Source organism: Camarhynchus parvulus, chromosome 3, assembly GCF_901933205.1.
Source record: "Camarhynchus parvulus chromosome 3, STF_HiC, whole genome shotgun sequence".
Taxonomy (NCBI): Eukaryota; Metazoa; Chordata; class Aves; order Passeriformes; family Thraupidae; genus Camarhynchus; species Camarhynchus parvulus.
The window spans coordinates 106,575,032-106,596,092 of record NC_044573.1 but is presented as its reverse complement, the minus strand read 5'-3'; the positions used below and the strand labels follow the sequence as shown (position 1 = coordinate 106,596,092).

General features: G+C 43.8%; 1 protein-coding gene across 5 annotated transcripts in view; it reads right to left on the bottom strand.

Moving 5' to 3' along the window:
- PRDM1 (PR/SET domain 1) overlaps positions 1-21,061 on the bottom strand; it is a 60,146-nt gene that overhangs the window by 17,347 nt on the left and 21,738 nt on the right. Inside the window, exons 1-2 of one of the 5 annotated variants that reach the window (XM_030945551.1) lie at positions 18,569-18,685; positions 2,973-3,221 (exon numbers count right to left, since the gene is read on the bottom strand). In XM_030945551.1, coding sequence (XP_030801411.1) covers positions 2,973-3,155 — 183 coding nt within the window. In that variant the 5' untranslated portion in view covers positions 3,156-3,221; positions 18,569-18,685. Of the gene's footprint in view, positions 1-2,972; positions 3,255-4,715; positions 4,852-13,200; positions 13,322-18,568; positions 18,686-21,061 lie in introns of those variants that run through there. The other 4 variants (XM_030945550.1, XM_030945553.1, XM_030945552.1 and 1 more) reach the window with 4 other exon arrangements.

Genomic DNA, 21,061 nt, shown 5'->3' with positions numbered 1-21,061 from the left:
TCTAAGAAATGGCCTTATCAGAGATATGCAACAGTAATGGGTGGTTTGCCGAGATATGTTTTCCTCTGTCAAAGCTCACACACCAGAATGAGATACTAGTAATATCCAAGATAGCAGAGTAATTGTCATTTTATATCAAGAAAGGCTGTTTGGGCTTTAAGCACCGAGACCAAAGGGAAGATTATTGAAAAAAATATTTTTAAATGTCTGCATGAAAAAATCATTCACATATGGCCTTCCAGAGCATAAGCCCGACACCACATTTCATCATTTTTTGACAATTGCCAAAACTGGGGGAAAGGATAAATAATTCACATACAAATAAATAAATGACTTCATGTAAATCTAACAGCCTAAAATGTTATGAGCAGTAGTAATTCATTTTTTTAAATGCTGACACATTCTGTGAACTCACAGCAAAAAATATGTTCTTCAGAAAAGTCCCTGATCAAGATCCAAGAATAAACAAGAGTATGATGACGTGTCATGGGCTCCCTTGCAAATTGCATAAACCTTTAAAGAGGAGCTCCACAAAGCATGCAAGGAGAAGATATAGAAAAAGCAGCCCTCCCCAAACAGCAGCGGCCGTACTTCCTCCCTCCTAAGCAGGCACGCAGTACTTTTCCTGCTCCAGCCAGAGATACAATACTAATCGTGACAGAACTAGGATTTAATGATCTAATCATGACAGTATCAGCATTTCACAAGCAATATATTATAAATGGTTTTTTGACAATAAACTGAGTCAGCATTTTAAACTCTCAACCAGATGAAGCCATAGCTTTCCCCAAAGTTAACAATGAAGACAGCTCACATCTGAAACCCACTGGCAAACACGCACGTATGCATCCCTCAAAGTCTTACCTCATCCTTTTGCAAGTGAAAAAACCCACTCTCCCGAGCTGTCAGGACTCCAGTGGTTTTCCATGAGGTCAAAACCAGAATCAGGCTCCCTCACTGACCCACAAACACCAACACGCAAAAGCAACACATGTACCCAGTCCTGAGCTCACTAAACAAAATCGAACTTGGAAGGCAGACAGAAGAAAAATACAGTGTTGCATGTCAGAAGTTCCTAGAACACAGATTATGCCATTTACAACTACTTCACCCTGCAGACAAGTAGTGAATGAGACCTGTCTGCACATTCTCCGGAATGTAGCCTTCACAGAAGGTGGGCAAAAGAGCACATCATATCGGCCCTTCCTTGCAGAGCTACCTTAAAGATAGCCAGGGCTTAAAAGCTCCTATTGCTCCTTAGGGTAGGTGCAATTCACCACAAATGAAAGACCGGGGGGAGCTTTGGAGAACAAAAGGAGGATGTCCTATATTCAGACTCCCACTAGCAGGGAGCTGCACGGGTCACATTTTACAAGAAAGAACCAGCAATCTTTCAACAACTTCTCTCTCCCCCTACCTCTTATACAGAGATGGCAGCAATCCTCCTGATTCACTGACCTGAGCCAGGGCATAAGGAAATTACACCTTGGTGTTTCCAAACACAGTGCTGGGAATTTTGAAAGCTCTCTGGATGTCTCCAGCCACAGCAGCAGGACTCTACAGGGGCAGAGGGAGCAAGCAGCCTCGGCAGCCAATCAGTCATCAGCCGGCGGCCAAGGACCGACCCAAGCTGTCACACTGCAACTCATCCTTCAATCAAGAAATTCTCCTGTAACCCACGGCAGAGTCTCACCTTTATTTCCCTCTTCACACCACACTAAGACCTATCTAGCAATGCAATAACACAAAACCAGGTTTCACACTTTTTTTTCTGGAGCATGACCTTTCTCTGCCAAAGTTCTGCAGGGCAGGGAAGGGCAAGGCAGATGGGAAGAGAAGAGTGATTTTAAGGAGAATTTAGCTTTAACCTCTTACCAAATGTACTTGGCACTCTATTAGGCACTGCCAAACTAAATTCCACAGTGTCAACACCCTTCGGCTGGGGGTCTGGCCCTATTTCTGTACACAGGATTAAACAAGTACCTGCTCTGGAAGGAAATATTTGATAGGCATGGATGAGTGTACCTCTTCTTTTCAGCTCTGTGGTCAGTATGTTTAGCCCAAGCAGAAGCACAGGTAATAGTTGCTATACCACAAGTCTCAGCACAGGGAGAAATGAAGGGTTGTCCCCTGGGTTGTTACGCTACTGAACATCACACCTAGCTATAATAGCTACTCTATACGAAGGAGTAAACACAAAACCAAATTGCTCATCCAGGCTTGTTTCTTTCCAGCCCTTCTGAAACAACAACAAAGAATGTACCCACTCCAGGGACAAGGATGGAACAGACTTGCATGGCTAGCTACCAGTGAAGATACTGTCCCAGATAAACAAAAGTTAATTTAAGCTACCACCACACTTCTGTCAAGCTTGCTACAGTTCTACCATTACTTCCTTAACCGACATGCCAGAGTTTTTAAGAATTTAGGAAGTTGGGAATACAACAAGCTCACAAAAAGAATAAAGCAATTTCATAACCAAAGGGAAAACAAAAAGAAATAATTAAACACATTTCCAGGAATTTGGTGGTTTTTTTTTTCTTTACTTTTTTAAAGCTATTTATTGGACAACCGAGGCACTTTAATCTCTGAGCCAGAGGCAATGAATGGTCCTGGCAAACAGCAGCCTAGAAATTGGCACAAAGAACTACCCCACAGTTTAAATATGCTTATTCAGATGCTGTTCAAATTGTGTGAAAATTTAACTGTTTGCGAATTGGTACAGAACCAGTTTCAGGGATAGGTTGGCTACAATTTTCAGTGAAAATATTACACAACAGATGACCAGCACACAGTTTCTTAAAAGAGTTATTAGGGTCGCATATGAAAGGCCAGCAGGCAGCATTTGTTGTTGTTGGTAGGGTGTGTGTGTGTGTATGCTAAAGAATCAAAGACAGGGTGAGCACACGCTTTCCAAAGCGCTGTGATTTGGCTTGTCTGACTCCAACCTTCCCCAGAGCACTGCCGCTTACCTCTTTGCAGTTAGATGCATATTTGAAAGTCAAGTTCCTTGGCAAGGAAGCCTCTGCCTGAGTTAGGGTGCCTCCATCGGCACTGGGATCCAGCGGATGATCATTTACAATATATGTGCACTTCTCTTCAAAATCAGCCTCTGTCCACAGAGTCATGTCAGCATCCTCCATGTCCATTTTCATTGTCCACTCTCTCCCTTTCACCAGATTCTTGAAACTCACAGCGTCCGAGCTACACTGTGTAGCAGCCTGGAAAAAAAGAAAACAGCCTTTAATCCTCATTGTCCTTCAGTGTTGTGGTTTCCGTTGATACAGTGTGACTAATACAGTAGTCTGTGACACTTTAAAAGCGTATGCAGGATAGTTGGTACAGTTGAGTAATAGCCAAAAAGCAGTGTAAACGAAGCTGCTCTGACTGAAGCAGCACTTTAAAATGCCAGTCTCGGTAGTAATGAGGGAACAAAAACAAAGAGGAGAAAATCCCTGGGCTGTGACAACCACTTTACCTTATTCAGACCCTTTTGTTAATGCTTCAGAGAGAAAATAATATTCCGTGCTGAAGAAAATGTGGGGTCATGGCCGTGAGACCACTTAGTCGCCTGTGGAAAAGCTGCCTCAGAAAAGTGTCACACAAACAAGGAGAGGAAGAGGAAAGGAACTGCTGTCTGCGTCTGAATGAAGCTAAAAATGGAAAGCGCATGTTGGAAGAGCGGAACCCAGCCTTGCCTCTTCCAAATGGGGAAGCCTGAACTTTCCCACCGGCTTTCAACACACAAACAACTTTCAAAACAACCTGGCCCCCCCCGCCTCCTCCTGACGTCCCCTTATCCTTTGGCATGGAAGGCTGAGAAAGCCGACATCCTGCCAGCATCACTGTAGCAGCAGCAGCCCTGTACAAAGCACTGCAACATGTTCCTGGGGGTCAAACCAGAAAAGGAGCATGGGAAATAAATAAATATTTTTTAGAAGTTATTCTAACCCTTTTGATTTTGATGGTACATCCTAGAATTAGTATCCCAAAGCAGTGGATATGAACCTAGCAGAATAGTTTCAGCAAGTCCTTCAGCCCCTCTGTCTGTTCAGGACAGAAGCACTGTTATCTAACCTATTCTCAAACATGTATTAGGGTCAGGCTCTTTCCATAAGGTTCATGAGGAACCAAAATCTGTGCCTTCGCCGGTAGCTGAGAATAACGCTCAATCCGGCGTAAAATCCCTTCATTTTTCCTTTTTGGAGGCGCAGCTACTATGAAATTCACACCCCTCCTCCGGGAAAAACGAAACACGAAGACTGAAAGCGCACAATCTTCCGAGAAAGAGGTTAAGGGCTGACTGACTGTGGGTTCGGGAGAGACCCCTGGCGACCCCCGGGACGGGCCCTCTCGGGAGTCACAGCCCGAAGAGGCTGAGGCGGGGGTCGCGGCAATACACAGCCCCCCCGCGGCCGCCGCCGTCTCCGGACCGGCCCCGTGCCCCGTCCTGACCGCGGTCGAGGCGACCAGTGCGACAGTGCCGGACCCTCGGCGTTGAAGGGGAAGAGGGGATGAACAGCGAAACTCGGGCCAGAGGTATGACAGCTGCGCAGCGGAGCGAAAGGGTTAATGCCGATCAGAGGAGCGCTCCCGATCCGGGATAGACGACGAGGAAACTTTTGCTCCGTCCCGCGGGCGCCGGGACGGGCGAGAAGCAAGAGCCGGGGAGGTGGAGACGGGGCTGAGAGAGGGGACGGCATCGCGCTCCTTACCGGGGCAGAGTCCGCGCGCGTTTCCACACCGAAGCCCACCGGCGGCGGCAAACCTGGCTCATTTCTACAGAGTAAACATTTCTCCTTCCTTCCAGCGGCCGGGTCCCCGGGAGACTGACTCACACCTCCAGCCGCCGCTCCCCTCCCGCTCCTCCCTCCCCCGGCTGTCACAGGTGCTGCTGCTCTTGCCGCTGGGGAACGCTGGGGGGCCGCCTGCCACAACCGCGCTCTCCGCTCCGCTCCGCTGGCCCCAGCCCGGCCCGCCCGCGCTCACGCACCAGCCCGCCCCGCCCTCCCTCCGCCGGCCCCTCTCACAGCGCGGGAGGTGGGGCCCTACCTGCGGACCCTGCCCCGCCCAGCCCACCCGCGTTGGGTTTTCTACATCACTGTTATTATTTTATTTTTTCCCCCCTTCCTTTCGGCCCCGTGCGTCAGCTGGGTGAGCCGCGGCGCTGCCCCGCCGCCGGGATCTGCCGGGTGGGCGGGCACCGCGGCGTTTCGCGGAGAGCGCACCTGAGGCAGCTTTTACTAGAAATCTGTTTTCCGGGCTATTTTTAAGCTCTGGAGTTTAACACGTGCCCGCTTTCGTTCTTGCGCAGTTTGACTTGATAGAACTTTATAAAAAATGCCAACTAAAATTAATTTACTGATTTACTGATTAAAACTCGATTCAAAGTGCTTGCTCCCAAACCTCAACAATTATAGTACCGTACTTGAGATGACAAATTTGGGAGTTTCAGAGTTTTGATTTTATCCCTTTCCAGAGTCTCTAATCAGTGCCTGTAAGAGGAACTGGGGAAAACATTTCTGTTTCTTCCCTTAAACAAAACCTTCCCCCTTTCCCTTGGTAACAGCAGGGAAGCTCACAGCAGCAGGACACGGCACGCAGCGTTTCCGAGCCCGATGCCCCTTTCGCAGCGCGGTAAGAAAACGAGCACGGGTCTCGCACGGGGCGATGTGCGAGCGGCCGTCCGGGAGCACACTGCTGAGGGAAGGAGGGTTGGTAGAGCAATCAACAGATCCCGGCACCCAATTTTCTTTTCCTCCGATCCAAGTCAGCATGCTGGCTGAAGGAAGGACATCCTGTGATGATGGCATACAATGTCCTGTTTGTTTATTATTAAGAGCATTCCTGCTTCTCATTACAAAACAACCAGATGCCTTACTTCCTTCAGTGGTCCTGTCTCTTCAGCAAGGCGTCCTCGGGCTCAGAGGAACGGTGATGCACAATTCCATTTATAGCCATCCACAGCCCAGTACAAATCCTAGCTGCTTCACTGAGAGGCAACTCTACTACTTTTCCTTCTTCTCACACGTCTGCAAGCATATTTCTCGTCACTTGCCTGGTACTTTACGCGGCAGCTAGTTTCACATTCTCCTTCTAAACATACATGCACTTCTATTCTAGGATGATCTCGGTGAATTTCTTCACAGGAGAAAGGGAGAAGGGGGGGGGGCGGGAAGCAGGTTTATGCAGTCGGTTGCCTGTCTGTCTCTCTGACAGGCGAACACAAACCCCTTTCCCTTAACCTGCTCCTCCTCCCACTGATAAAAAGACGTGTGGAAAGGATTACTTGCCATTTTGGGCCTGCGATGCTGAGAATAGCACATCTGTGTAAAGACCTTCCGTGTGTGTGTGCGCGCTAACGCGGCAGGGCTGTGGCAGCAGACCTAAGTAGGGCAACTGCTCACAAGTGAGCGTCCTGGCTTCACTGCCACCACAGCGTAATTCCACGGGAGAGGTGGCCTGAGCACTGGGGCTGGAGGATAGAAATGTAATTGGATATACCCTGTAAAACCGAGGCACATCCAAAATGAGGTCTAGGAAGGCTCTGAAGTAGGAAGAACCATTCATTAAAGGAGAGAAATCCGGCCTACTTGATTGGGTTAATTAACTGATGCTGAGTCACACTGCATAGAACAGAAAAACAATGTAGTCATACTGAAGGTGATTATTTTACCGAAAAATAGTCTCACTCTGAGAGGCAGCTGTTTCAGAGCTTTTCACTTCCCTGTTAGCTTGCAGGAAAAACAAAAAAAGGCAGGGGGGTGGGGAGGAGACAAGAAGAAAGGGTTGATGTGTTTCCTTTAGGGACTGATCTTAATGTGAAGGAGAGCAGGGGGAAAAAAGCAAATCTGCTTTTCAAGGAACTGAGAATGCTTTTGGGCTGGAAAACAAGAGGAAACTGAGATTAGATTAGATTCGATTCGATTAGATCACATCAGATGAAGTGAAATATTCATCAGGAGGATGCCAATATCCCAGGTCAATGCAGCTCTATCCCTGGAGCCTGCAGAGGTGAGTACAGCCTATGAAGCCTGTGGACTTCAAATAACTCTGTGGCACGCTCTAAGGCTATCCCAAAATTAGCTCCAGGTGTCCCAGTGAAGCTGAGCCCAGAACTATCTTAGTGCACGAGAAGGGGTATTGCTGATGTGCAGATCCAACCTAGCAGTGCCTGATCTGGAATAAAACTAAGTTTATCAAGAAAAAGAGACAGAAACAAATTGTTAAGAATGTGTACTAAAGTAAGAATCACAGAGGAAGCTCTGCCATTAAAGAAATATATAGACTGACCTTCTGACCTTCCTCCTTAAGAGAGAAACATAAAAAGATGCCGTGTGCAACCAGAAGTTATCTGCTCTTTTACAGAAATCGTTTGCACCAGTAGCTGGTATTGTCTGGAATGTGCAATCTCGAAATGTTGCTCATTTCAAAAAGAACAGTTTTAGTAATATTTTAATTTTTTCCTTCTTGCTCATAGAAAACCTCAATTACTGTATTAATCAGCATTTCTCAGGCAGCTCTCTCTGCAGCAGCTTTCAGCCTGGCAACAAATCATGAATGGCCCTAACAGCTCTGATCTCAGAAATCCCCATCCATTTCCTTTGATGCTATCACCACTTCAGCTCAACAACAAGCCTGTGCAACTCAGCCTCAGCTGCCACTGCTGCTGTTTTCCCTGTGCCTGCTGTAATTGTAAAGGGAAGAAGGAGGGAAGGGAACTGGCTCTAATAGATGAAATTTCTTTAAAAAGTTGGAGGAGAGATAAAATGCACACAAGAGATTAAAGGAGAGTCTCATTTTCACATCCTCCCCTTCCCCAAACAAGGTCAGTGGCAGATTGACCACATCAAGAGTAACTACCAGACCCACCCCCATTTCCCACTTCCTGCATGTAGGCATCCTTGTGCTGGTAAACATTTGGGGACCAGTTGTGGTCATTATTGGAGAAGGTACATGATGTAGTTGCACGACTGCACATCTTTTAAAAGCCAACTGAGAAATCAAACTCTAAGAAGAACTTGCTTTCAAGTTCTGATATGCACTCATGTTTTGGGGCCACATTTTTGAAAACATGGTTGCTGTCAGATTCAAGGGAAAGAGAGAGACACGGCACACTTTAGTGACTGTACAACAGGAAAACTTACACTTTACTGTAAAAGAGAAGCTGCCTTCTCTTCAGACTGGCCTGACCTTTGCAAAACCTGCCTATGGGCTTCAGATGTGATCTCAGAGGCTTTGTATGCCCTAGACAACTTCAGCTGGTATTGCCTACAAGGAGAGAAATTAAAATTGCACTTGAATCTACAAGAAGCTTTTTGCAAGGGCATTTGGGGTGGTGTGTGCTATAGCCAGGAGGCTTTTGAATTAACACATGCAGCTTTCAGGGACTGCCTTTAATTACAGAGCACCCTGGTCATTGCCTCCTAGCACTTCCAAATGCCAAACGTTTATTTTTGTCTGGGCTGTGCAATACCAAGAGCAGATCTTTTGGCTGCACTCTCAGCTACTGCCTAGTGCAAGCCTTAATATCACTTTTGGTTTCTGTTGTTTTATCCTCTCAAGAAATCTTCCTTAAAAAGACAAAAAAGGAGTCAAAGTAAAATACCATATCCCTTTTTGTTTCCCACTAGGCCTTATTAAAATACTGCTCAGATGACATATGAATAAGCCAAAACAATTCTCCTCCAATGGAATAAAAACATTCTCACAGCACACAGAGGTGAGAATTAAGCTTCAGCCTTTTCCTCTTGTTGAGGCTTCAGTTTGGCAAGAAGGAGCTGAAGCTGTCTGGGCCTGCTATCAGTAGGGCAAGAAGGCTTTGTGAGAGGGTGGACCACAGATGTTCCCTTCTTGGTTACCATCGGCCTTCCCATCACACTTCTGAGCAGTAGTGGTCTTGGGAAAGGTAGGGATGATAGTCAAGAGCCCATATAAGAACACTTTTATTGTCTTTGTGTGTTTCTACCAACACAAGTTTATACTGGACAAGAAGAGCTGAGTACAAATTCTACCTTTGACGTCCCAACCTTGGAGTTTTGAATATTCTGTCTATTGTAACTGAATCTGAGGAAAAATTAATGACAACTGGCCAACCCATTCCAACTACTTTAATTACTTTCCAACCTTACTGGTGACAAGAGGACTGAAAAAAGAGTGTGCTTTGGAAAATTTTCATTTAAAATAGGCTGACTTCCAGACTGTCATGGAGAAGAGATGAGATGGTATGCATATATTAGAAGGCTCACTCTTGTGAATACTTCAGACATCAGCCTCATAACAAGCTCACAATAAGCTGAAATAATGAAGTCACCTCAGAATTAATTGTATTATTTCATCTTTCATGTCTCTTCCCAACTTGGCAGTCATTACACTTTTTGGAGTATTCTCTCCTCAACCTGCCTGGTAAGACACAGTGATATGAACAATGGTGAAACTTCAGACTGTGCTCCTGCACAGTTCAGTTTTCATGTCAGACATTCTCCGGGCTGCCCAATCTCCTGGAGCTGATGAACACAGCAGAAGGAGGGCAAGATCCATGGGTGGAACCACCCCACTTTTCTGACAAAGAGCTGGCCACAGAGCGCATTTCAAAACAGATTAACAAAAACAACAGCTACACACCATGACAAAGTGCATGTGGTGGAAATGAAAATATTTACCCACAGATTATCACACATCCAGCAGTGTGACTACCGTGCATTGAGGACCAAATGATTCAAAATGGTGACTGTATGTTTAGAGTTGATTAGGGAATCTGGAAGGGTTGGTCTGTAGTACCACTTTTTAAGCTTCTAAGAGTACAGTTGTCATTTCTCCACCTCTCCTACCCCAGGGTGGTGAAATAACAGTCTTTTCATACCTGTGTGTTGGCTGGGGGAGGGAAGAATTCCTCTGCTATTAAACACAACTTCTCATTAAATAGTTGACACCTTATCCTTCTTTAAATGTTGTAATGTTTACTTTGCAAAACCCAGGAAAGCTTTTAAAATAAAGATAGCAGAGAGATTCTTAAGCCGGGTGTCCTTGCTTATCTGCTCTTTATCAACCAGCTATTGTTTCTGGAGGAGCTCATTGGGGAAGGTGGAGCAAAGGGGGTTAATGTTCAATAGGTATCTATCAGTTCCCCTGAAGGAATAGTGCTGCTGACAGAAGAGCAACACTGGGCTCTCAGCTACTTCCTGCAAATGTGACAAACCAGAGAGGGGGAAAAAACCCAAAACAACTGAGGGCTGCAGCCACTTCTTCTCTTTTTTCTTCTTTTTGTTCCCTCCCTCTCCCAAAACAACTAGTTTTAAGAAATACATTGTCCTTAGGAGAGATAATCCCACAATAGAGAGTCCATTAGAGGTATTAAAGCATTGGCAGTGCCTGATCTACAAGAAGGGCTCTGTCCTGACAATAGACAATTAAAGCTGATAAATCTGCACTACTTGTTGCCGTTCTAATTCCTCGTAATTGTATGCTACTTGTCCCTGCCTCCTGCGTCCAGGGATGAAGCATGCTTCTTTAATCTCCAGAGTACCTGACCTAGTTCCTATGTGGTCTTTTCAGGACCTGTTTTCTTCCCATCTGGACTTCTTCCCTCCTACTCTCCTTTCCTGCTTCTCTGCCCTAAGCATTAAGAAGAGGTTACGATAGAGGGCACAGAAAACACCAGAGCACAGCACCCGGATCAATAATTCTGGAGCCCCAGACAATGCACTAATCTGCAATAACAGCTAATCATGGTCAATTTGGCACACCAGTGATTAAACTGTACTTTTCATTAGGCTCAACAAGTAGAGCAGACACACAGTGACAATTCAAATTGCCCTATCAGTAAGAGCTGCCAAACTCATGTGCACTTCTGCATTTGTAGCTGCTGCATCACTACACTTGCCAAACGAGGTGCTTTGTGGGGGCTTACCTGTTTTCTTTTGGTATTTCATGAACTGGGACTCTTAACTGTGCTTTCTATAAGAAGCAAAGCCCTTGCCTCATTCCACTGCCACAAGTTCTCTTACTTAAAGGGCTCAGTGGGTGAAACTGTGATATGCAGGATGCTGAAAAATGATCATTGCAATTACATGTTCCCTCTTGGTCCTAAAAGAATTCTTGGGTTTATTTTATGTCTCAAAGATATTTGGTGATTTTGTCAAATTTCTTTTTTTTTTTTCATTGAATAAATCTTGTAAACCTGCTGGCAACAGAGCAGAGGCATGACAATGCATCACAGGATTTAGAAGATTGAAAGCAAGTAAAACTTACTTTGGATCTATTTGTTTTTCAAACAGAACTGTTCACCCAACCTCACAGAGTATTTGGAGACTCAAGAAGGGTTTGGATTTTTTTTTACCCCTAAACTTAAGAACTAGCCGCTACTGTGCCCACCTTAGAAATCTACACAGTTATTATCCTTTACATGTCATTTTGAAAGTGACCTTCCTGTCACCCTCATAGAACAATTTCTTGTGACAACAGTTTATTCTGGTTGCAGTCACACCTAAAAGACCCATTTTAAAAACTGCCCTGAAAGTCTCATCCGAGAGTTTACCACAATCTTTCTCTAAAGCACAGCACCAAATTCCAGGACTCCTAGAGACCAACCCCACACACTCAGAGGTCTCCTTCTGTTTAATTTTAGCTTATCATCCTTGTAGTAACTTGAATAAGTGTTAAAACTGCACTTCAAGTTGCTCTTAAAAAAAAAAAAAGAGCTTGGAAGATGTCAAACGAAAGCAGGAAATGTCTATTCTACTATTAATATTAATGAATCCCTAATGCATTTGCAACCCACTTGAGGTTAAGTCAGTAGAGTTCTTCTTCTGACAGCTATTCCTCATCAAACTACCACTGCTGAAGATGTTGATGCTTTCCCTTTTGCTCTGTAATCTCTAAACCAAGTTTAAATCACACCAGAGCCTACCACAAAATAATGTATTTTATCCTGAGTGAACACAAAGCCCTGGAGACAGCAGTTTAAAACAGCACACATGTCCGCTCAATTTATCATTTTAAGATAGGAAGCTGCCGCAACAAACAAAACACCTCCTTGAAAGTGGGACAGCAGCAGATTGCAGTGCAGAAAGCTCCGGGATCTTTTGTTTTCCTGGAGAGCAACAACATGGCTTTGCAGAGAAAGACAACAGCCTCCCCTTGCTGAAATCTAAATCAGTTCATATAGAAAAGCCTGCCAACTGCTAGTTAGATGGTAGCAAAATATTGCAGATAATTCACTTTTCACGATAAAGCAGGAACAAGCAGGCATGCAGTACCCAGCAGGGGCTCAACTGATAAAACGGTGTCAAACTCAAACCATTTGTCAATTGGGAGGGAAGAGAGCAAGTTGAAAGATGGATTCAGGAAGTAGATTTATCTAGTGCGACACATTAACTAGTATAAATACTAAGGAAAAAGTAAACACATTTACCCAGCAGTATCTCTAGCCTGCAAAGAAAAGGCTTCTGAGCCTCAGACTCATGCTGGCTGTCTAACCACTCAGCTGTCAGCTACAGCAGCAGTAGCATTTTTCTTCTTGTGCAGGATTGCAATGACATTTAATTCATGGCACTAAAAGGTTTTATTAAAAGTGTACATTATAATTAAGCAAAACAAAAGCGTGACTCGTGTGCTGTTCTAGTCTCCTCCCTCCACCCAGTAGCCAAACCAATAAAACCACCTTGGCAGCAAACAAGTCAGGTAACATACCCCGGAGAAGAGCACAGATTTGTTATAGAATCATTCACTTGGCATCTGGCTTGTTCAAAACTGCCTTATCAGAAACTTCTGTGCCGGAGGCTCCCGAGGCAATGGAGGGGGCTGACAATGCAGGTCAGGCACAGTAATTCACCAACAGTGTAATGTGGGGCACATAAACAAACTGGAATAATGCAGGGCAGAAGGGCTCTTTGGATGTATGCTTTCCACTAGAAAGTATAAACAAATAACAGTCTGTGCACGGCACATCTTGCTACAATCACTGGGAAGAAGGAAAACATTTCAAAGGGCTTTAGGATACCAGCGCACAGCTACGTGGCAACCTGCAATATCAAAGAATAGTGTAGCGTATCAGCAAACCATTTTAGCACTCAATCTAATGCAAACCTCAAAGATTAACAGCAAAGTAAGTCATTTGCATCCCCCCCAAATCCCCCTCCAAAAATAAAAAAGGATTAGTTCATAAAGAAAACTACAGCACAGTTCTTTGTTCAACTGTACCTTTATGTGTCCATACGGCACAGGTTCCCCACCTCCAGCTTATGCATCTCAGGATTTTAGTCCATATGGAAAGTCTGTCATTCGCTCTCACACTCTTACACACACGCACGCATGCTCATGCACTCCACACCACACCCGCACTCTTGCTCCCCAACACACACTGCCTGGAACTGCTCCGAGGATTTTAGAATTTCCTCTTGCTAGCAGATTCCTCCCTCCCCTCACATCCACTCCACCCCGTTCTGTAATTAGGCTTAACAAGAACAATTAACAAAACAAACTCCTCTCCGCCTGGTGGCCTGATAATTCTGATTGTCATAATGTATTAAGATGTGTAAGCCAGTTTAAAATAAAGGTAAATTACAGCATTGCACAAGGGTCATTTTGCACCTATTTCTACTGCTTTTATCACAGGGATAATGAACATTCAGCCACGCCTTTAATTTAAAACATAAAACACCAAAACTTACATCTGAACAGCAGAACTCAAAATTAATGCTTTTGAACCAACAAGACTATTTTGATTTTTTTCCTAGTTTGCTAGAGGGCAGCTCCCTTCTCCTTTGCACAGCAAACTCAGAAAGATTTTTCTTTATGGAGCTACTTTGTGATCCTAAACATTCAAGGTGTAAAATCAAGTTTTAATGCATCTTCTAGCTTTACAATTGTCCATGAATAAACGGATTGCAATTGTTTCTTTTGTCCTGCTTGGTGTCTAATGGCATGATACAGGAGACCAAAGCCTCAACATTTTTCTGATGCTTTCTCTGTCCACTTTTAAATCACTTTCCTTCAGCAAGCAAATCACATAACTTTAGTGTTAGAATCATAAAAAGACCCAATTGAGGACTAACTGATTTCAGGTGGTCAGTAGAGAAACTTTGATGTTCTTTGATTTCAGTGAGCTATGGGTACAACACGCAGAGAAAATTTACAGACAGCCTGAATTCAGTTGGAAAACATATCTAGTTCTTGTTCTGCTTATACACTCTGTGAGTTTGTAATTAAAACTATCAACATGAAATGAGTAAACATATTAAACTCATAAGCACACAGAAGACCTGAAAATAAAACTGGTATGATATGTGACAGGGATTTGGGTTCATGTGAACTGAAAAATCATTCTGTTCTCTCAGTTACGTACAGTCTGATTCACAATACCATCTGCCAACTAACCACAAACAATTTTTTAAAAAAAGACAAAGAAAGAAAAAAGAAGGCTGGTGTTGCTGGTATATTGTTGGAATCGTGCAGTTTCTGATAAGCTTGTTGTGTTTCCCCAAGTCAATGATTTCATCTCTGCTGGGTGTCAACATTTACACAAGAATAATTTGGGGGGTCAGGAAGACATCAGCAAATGAGATTTCAAAAGGTTTCATAACAGCACAGATTGCTCAAACCCAGGGAAAGGAGGGTTTCAGAAGTTCACTCTTCTGCTTCTTCATTCCTCCTTCCCTGAAGCTGAGTCAAAGTTCTGTAAAAACCTACAGCCAACCATAAGATTTGCAAGACAACAGACTCACATAAAAAACCCCAAGCTTTACAGTGAGACAAACGATCCAAAATATCAGTAAATGGGAGACCTATTATGGTGCAAACTCAGGCATTCTTTCAATTGGTAGGAGATGCCAGGACATCTAAGATTGTGTACAGAAACTCAGTTCTGCCGTCTTGGCATAGGACACATCATCTTTTTCTCCACCTCATTCGGTGTTTAGAAAGAAGAGTGCTGACTAGAGAGCCATTTTTCCAGAATTTTTTCTCTCTCCTTTCTCCTATAAAGGCCCAGTGCTTTACTTTAACCACAGACCGTTCAAATGAAGACAACCAATTTTGTCTTGTATTTTTCCACTTTGCTCATCAGAACAGCAGCACTTGAACCTTCACAAACATCAAATAATGACTAATCTGATTTTCACAATACCTCCCCCATATGTTGATGAAGATATTATTGCTATTCTCGCTCTGCAGAAGGGGTATGGAGACACAATGACATTAACATCAAAAGCATACATTACTTTTGGGATGCAGAGCAGTCGATTTACTCAACACAGTGCATTATTTTATATGTTCAAAGCATTTCTCTTCCTGGCATCATTTCTGTGATGGCTCTGTGTTTTGCAGGGCTTCACATCAGGCACCCAGGAAAATGTCAACATTTTTGCACACCTGCAAAAGGCTTTGCTGAGGTGAATTGGCCTGAATATTATTCTGAATCACAGGTAGGAATAATACATAGTTCTTCAGAGCAGAGCTCACCTGCTCTGAGGAGAACAGCACTTCTTCCTACCATGGCCATCTTACTTCCTTATGCAGAAGCAAATGAGATGGCGGGAAGAGGTGTCTTAAAGATAACATTTTATTACACCACCCCAATTCATCTCCCCCAGCAAGCTTGTCTTATGCCTGAATAAGGCACATAGCCAGCAAACAGTAATTAAATGAGTAATTAAAGACTGTATCATAATGCATAAGAGGATCAAATTGGAGTTAGGCAAACAACCTTAAACTCTGGAGAACTTGAATTTGCAATTTTAGTAATGTTTTTCTATAGTTTTTATGCTGATTTTTGAAACTGCAAATAGAAAAAGCAGAGAGCTCATGACCTAGCACTACTCTGATGCCTACACAGATCAAGAACAAAGCTGAGGTATTCTGATCTGCCACAGGCAGACCTCAGTAGGGACACTGGCAGTCCTGGCTCAGAGCAACCATACTGTTGCTCTTGTTTTTGGCAAGGTCAGCACAAGCATTGTAAGGGATAGGACACTTCTGTTGGTGGGTTTCATCAGGTGATAGGCTGGCTGCAGAGGAATGACTGCTTTCAGGCATCTTGATTTCATGCCAGGTGTGGTGTGGAGTTTGTTCTTCCTCTTCCAGTGCTCGACTCAGACTTCTGATTAGTTTCCTTGCTGAGCAAGTCCTCAGCTTGTTCCTCCTGACCCCTCTTGTAGTTTCCCTTTCCAGTCACTCACATCTACCACTCCCACACCCAGGCTCCTGTGTGCCAAGTCTTCTCATCAAGCCAGTTTCAGTCCCTCTTGGTTCCTCATCTGCACTGCACTTCTTTCCTGTCCCACTTTAGGCAAACATGACATGCTCTCCATCCCCATGTGCCCCTGCTGCCCTGCTGACAGCAGGCCTGACCTCCACAGCCTCCTCATCAGTGTGGTGCAGCCAAGTCTGCAGGCATCTCCTGGTGCTCCTGTGCAGGCACGTAGCCATGAGCTCAGTTCACACCATGTTGAGCAGACATGGTGTCAGGCCAACTGGAACTCCTGTGACTATGTTAGTATGGCACTGAGCCCGAGCTAATAAGCCCTGGTGAGAAGCCGGATATATTAGCTTGGGCTTAGCACTGTGCTAATGCAGCCAGGCAGCTTTTGGATCAGAGCTGGCTTACATCCCGCCCGCTTTTAACACCGAGCCTGCTCGTCTTCGTCTACAATAACCCATAAAGATAAATCCCCTGGTCTTGTACTAACCTTACTCTCAGTTTCCCTCTTCCCTGACACTGCTGATCTCCAGGCATAGTCTCTCCTCCTTCATAATCCCCTCCAGGTTCAGCTCTTGTCCATAGGCTTTTAAAAACAGTTCCTTCTGATGACTCTCTGGCCTTGGGATGGTTTGCAATGAGCACGTGTTGAACATGCACTCCACTGCTCTCAGTTCCAGTGTTCCATTCTAGACCCAGGAGCGTTTGCCCATTGAAGGGAGCCGTGATGCCTTTCTGCAGCTCCTGGGAGGGCTGCTCTGCCAATCCTCTAGGCTGGCTTCTAGCTCAAAAGCAATTCTCCTGGGCGTGGGAGTCAGAGATAAAGGTAGGGACATTGCCAGAGTGTGTTCTGGTCTTGCTCTGACCGAGACCCAATGCAAACAAAGCACATGGATTCTCCACTTGGATGTGGAGATCCAAGAACTGGGAAGTGCTCCTGACAGAGGGGATGGCATTTGAGCATCCCAGACAATGCAGTCACCACTCTCCCCTGCCACATATGCTGCCCTTCCCCAAGCCACTGAACCTGTCATTCAAACTTTGCTCCAGAAAATGGGAGATGTCATGGTGGAGATTACTTTTCAACAGAAAGGTCATCACACTCCTAATGCTAGCAATACAATTTTTGTCATAGCCAAATTCTTGGAAATGACAGAACAGATTTTGGGGGTAAATGCATCCATAGGAAAATAAAATGCAAGAAACACCTGAGGCACATGTTAAGAGTTTGGTAGGTTTATAAGAACCTTAAAGTGAGATCTCCAAATGCAAACTGTCTGTCTGTGATGCAATAGGTGATGCTAGCATGGTGCTAGATATAGTTCCCTGAGATTTATTTTAGGGGCATGTTATTGAAAACTCTCCTTTGTATGAGAATGAGAATATTTCCATCAGACACAAGCCACATACAAAGCACATGCATAGATTTAAGCCCTTTTTCCTTGGTCTGCTGTTCCTCTTTCAGTGTCCCAGGCCAATGCACTAGAATTTTATTACTTATACAACATGGCAAAGTTTGACAGAGACAGAGAGGATGCTCCTATTTCTGTAAGTTTATATAATTTTCTCCTTTTCTTATACTAAATCTTAATGGGAAATGCAGACAATGGAATGCTGAAAGTCCTAATTTTCATCACTGTTAAGGTTAGAAAAATAAACAAGTGACTATGTAATTGCAGTAGCTTGCTGTAAAAAAACCAGATCCTTAAATGACTAATTTCATCACTGAACAACAATAATAATAAAAAATCTTTTTGAAACAATAAACTTGCACCAGTCTGTCTCAGCATATCCCTCTCATTTAAAACTACTAGCCCTACGTGCACACAAATCAGGCAACGGGGAGTAAGGGAAGCTTGCAATCAGACCTGATGTCTTCCCTTCCTCTCAGCCCCCAGTACAGGACAGCCACTTCCTTTCTACAAACGCTTTGCTCAGATCTGTACGCAAGACAGGCCACATCTTCCGGGGAGGCTCAAAGTCTTTGCAGACACACAGTTGCCTTCAAAGCATCACTGGAAATCTGTGTGGGAAGACTAAAATATTAAAACCATCCTATACTCTTTTCTTCTAAGCCAGCAACAAAACGCCTCTAAACTTATCTATCACTTCTCTGCTCAGTTTATTCTGGGCTGCAGAATAAACTTTCTGACTACTGAAAAAGATGCACAAATGCATAAGCTGCACCACATGTGCAAAGGAAAACAAACAGAGAAAATACGTATGTCCTTTCCAGGAAGACAGTTCTTTTCCAGAACATTAAAATTATGCACAAGCGTTACCCTATTACAAGAAGTAGGCGAAAAGAAAGCTGGTGTGAAAAAAGTGCATTTCCAAGTGTAGTTTATCTGTCCTAAATCCAAACTGACTTACCTTTTAGATCAACACTTCATTGCCATCTCGCCTGATTTTCTTCTTCCACAAGTGAGCGCTTGCCCTCTAGCACATTCATAAGTCACTTAAGCCATTGTGTTCAGTTTTAAGAAATCCCCATCTGAAAGTTTGCTACAGCACTTGTAACCACAGCCCGGCAGCAACAGGACGCGATGCTGCTGCTCCTCCTCGCGCAGTGAGCCCGTGCTTACCCACTACAGACCAGAGATTGTCATGTTTGCTGTTTCCCCAGTTCTACCCTGAGAGCCAGCCTGTGCAGCAGGATGACTTTCAGAGACGCATCCTTCAGACCCTCTCCTTGCTGCCAGATGTCCTCTGCAGCCAGTTCATTGCTTTCATTTTGTATTTCACAACAGCTTAGAATTTTTAATAAAAATTCCCAGGCTACTACTCCTAGAAAAGAAGTTATTATTCTTACAGAAGGTGGAGAGGCCAAAAGAGCTGATCTCAGTTAAATCTTCTGAGTTTCTCTAATCTGACATTTCTTTCTGACTGTCAAATCCAGGCTGCTGACAGTCCTTTATATATTCATCCCTTTGAAATATGGTCAAGCTGACAAGGTGTGGGGCAGTACAATAGTGATGCTATTCCCTGAAATACCTGGCACATTTGCACTGTGCTATCACAACTCACAGTGCAGAGAGAAGAGAGCACTACCAGACCTTCACAGGCTCCTGATAAGTTTCTGTGGATGGATGCTCTGATCCCACAGATAATGATGAGGAAGAATCAATTGGTTTAAGTCTGGCAAGGAAGTAAAAACAAATAGGTACCAGAAATTCAGTGCACATGCTGGTTACTGAAAACAAGCAAGGCACAGGGAAATATTTTTTCTGATTAATTTACATAAAAATAAATTTGACTTATGTAGAGTTGATGGGATTTTGCAAATCATCACATTGAAGACATCTAAACAAAGTCCATCTGCATGTTTATAAACATGTACAAGTGTTTAAGGGACGCAATATGTTAAAAAAAAAGTCAACAATAATGGTTAGTCTATGCTTCCAATTATATTCTTTCTTCAATTAGTCTTGAAGAAACTAACACCTCTATTAATCATTTCAATTAACTCCACGCACCACATGACATCCGCACCAGCAGCCCATATGTTGCGTTCCAATCACCCAAATATTAAAGCCTTTTTAATTGATTGATCTAAAGAACATTCAACAGGCTCAAGGTGGCAGCCAGCCAGGAAATCCCAAAAGAAGATGACAAAAAGGTGGGGGTGCTAAACCAGATTCCCAATTTGTTTTTCCTCTTCCTCCAGGGTTCACTAAGTTAATCCAATCACAGCCCATAAAGCCCCTTTTTAATAAAATAAATAAATAGATAAGAGAACACACATGTTGGCTTTCCCCCAGAGAAGCCCCCTCTGCTAAAGCTGGAGAGCCATCCTGTTAAGAAAGTGCCGCATAGGAGGGTGCATTTTTTATCCAGCAGAAATATTTAGCTTGGCCGCCCGCCAGGGAATGCTGAAAGAATAGACTGAATTAGGGGATTTACCTTCCACGTGTTTGGCACGCGTCATTAGAGGCTCTGAAGAGCTTGACTCTTTCGCTCTCTCACTCTCTGTTTTTACTCCCCCCTACCAGAGCTTTGATGCAGAGAATAAAGTATGAGCTATAGGAGCGGTTGATTTGTTGCAGTTCCAAATGTTGGCACGGTGGCTTTTGTGCTGTCGAAGAAAACCGGTGCCCAGTTTCTGAAGGTTTGCATTTTTTTGTTTTTAATTCCAGTCAGGTATGGAGTGATACATTTTAAAAGCATTTACTTTAACACAGAAAAAAAGAACATGCTATTTTTCTTTCTCTCTTTTCCTAACAGCAACAACAACATAAAAAAGTTTCTGAAGTTTTCTGAAGGCAGATGTAAGCTTGGAGAAAGTGGCTTAAAAGTAAATTCCGTAAGTGAAACTCCAACCACGGAGCATTTCAGGAACTTGTTTGAAAGGTTGGTTTTGTAACAATAACCCATTAATTGCTCTGTCATTTGACTTTTATATGCTGTCATGTGGACTTAGGTTATTTTAAAAAACACTTCTTTACCTAAGTACTTTGGTCTTGCAAAAACCTATTAAGATCTATAACCTGAACATGTCAGTAGAGGTGATTGGTCTATACCTCAAGTAACTTGAGCACCTCCTCAGAATTTCTGACTTGTGAAAGAAAACACTATGTTTTAAGTTAGCCTCTACCACCTTAACTTAGGGCAAGGAAAAGAAAAAAGGAAAAAAAAACCCCAGTTTCCAGATTAATAAAAGCATGGAGGTCCTTAAACCAACAGTATATGCAAACGTTTGTGTCTGGCACATGTGCAAACCCTGTTTACAAGGCAGAGTCTTGCAGATGGACTCCCAGTGCCATTCATCAAACTGGTGTGAGCACTGGAAGAGCCCTGCTACAGCTGCCTCTGCAGCTCATCACAGTATCAGATAAATACAGACCCTATTCACTCACAGTTTTTATT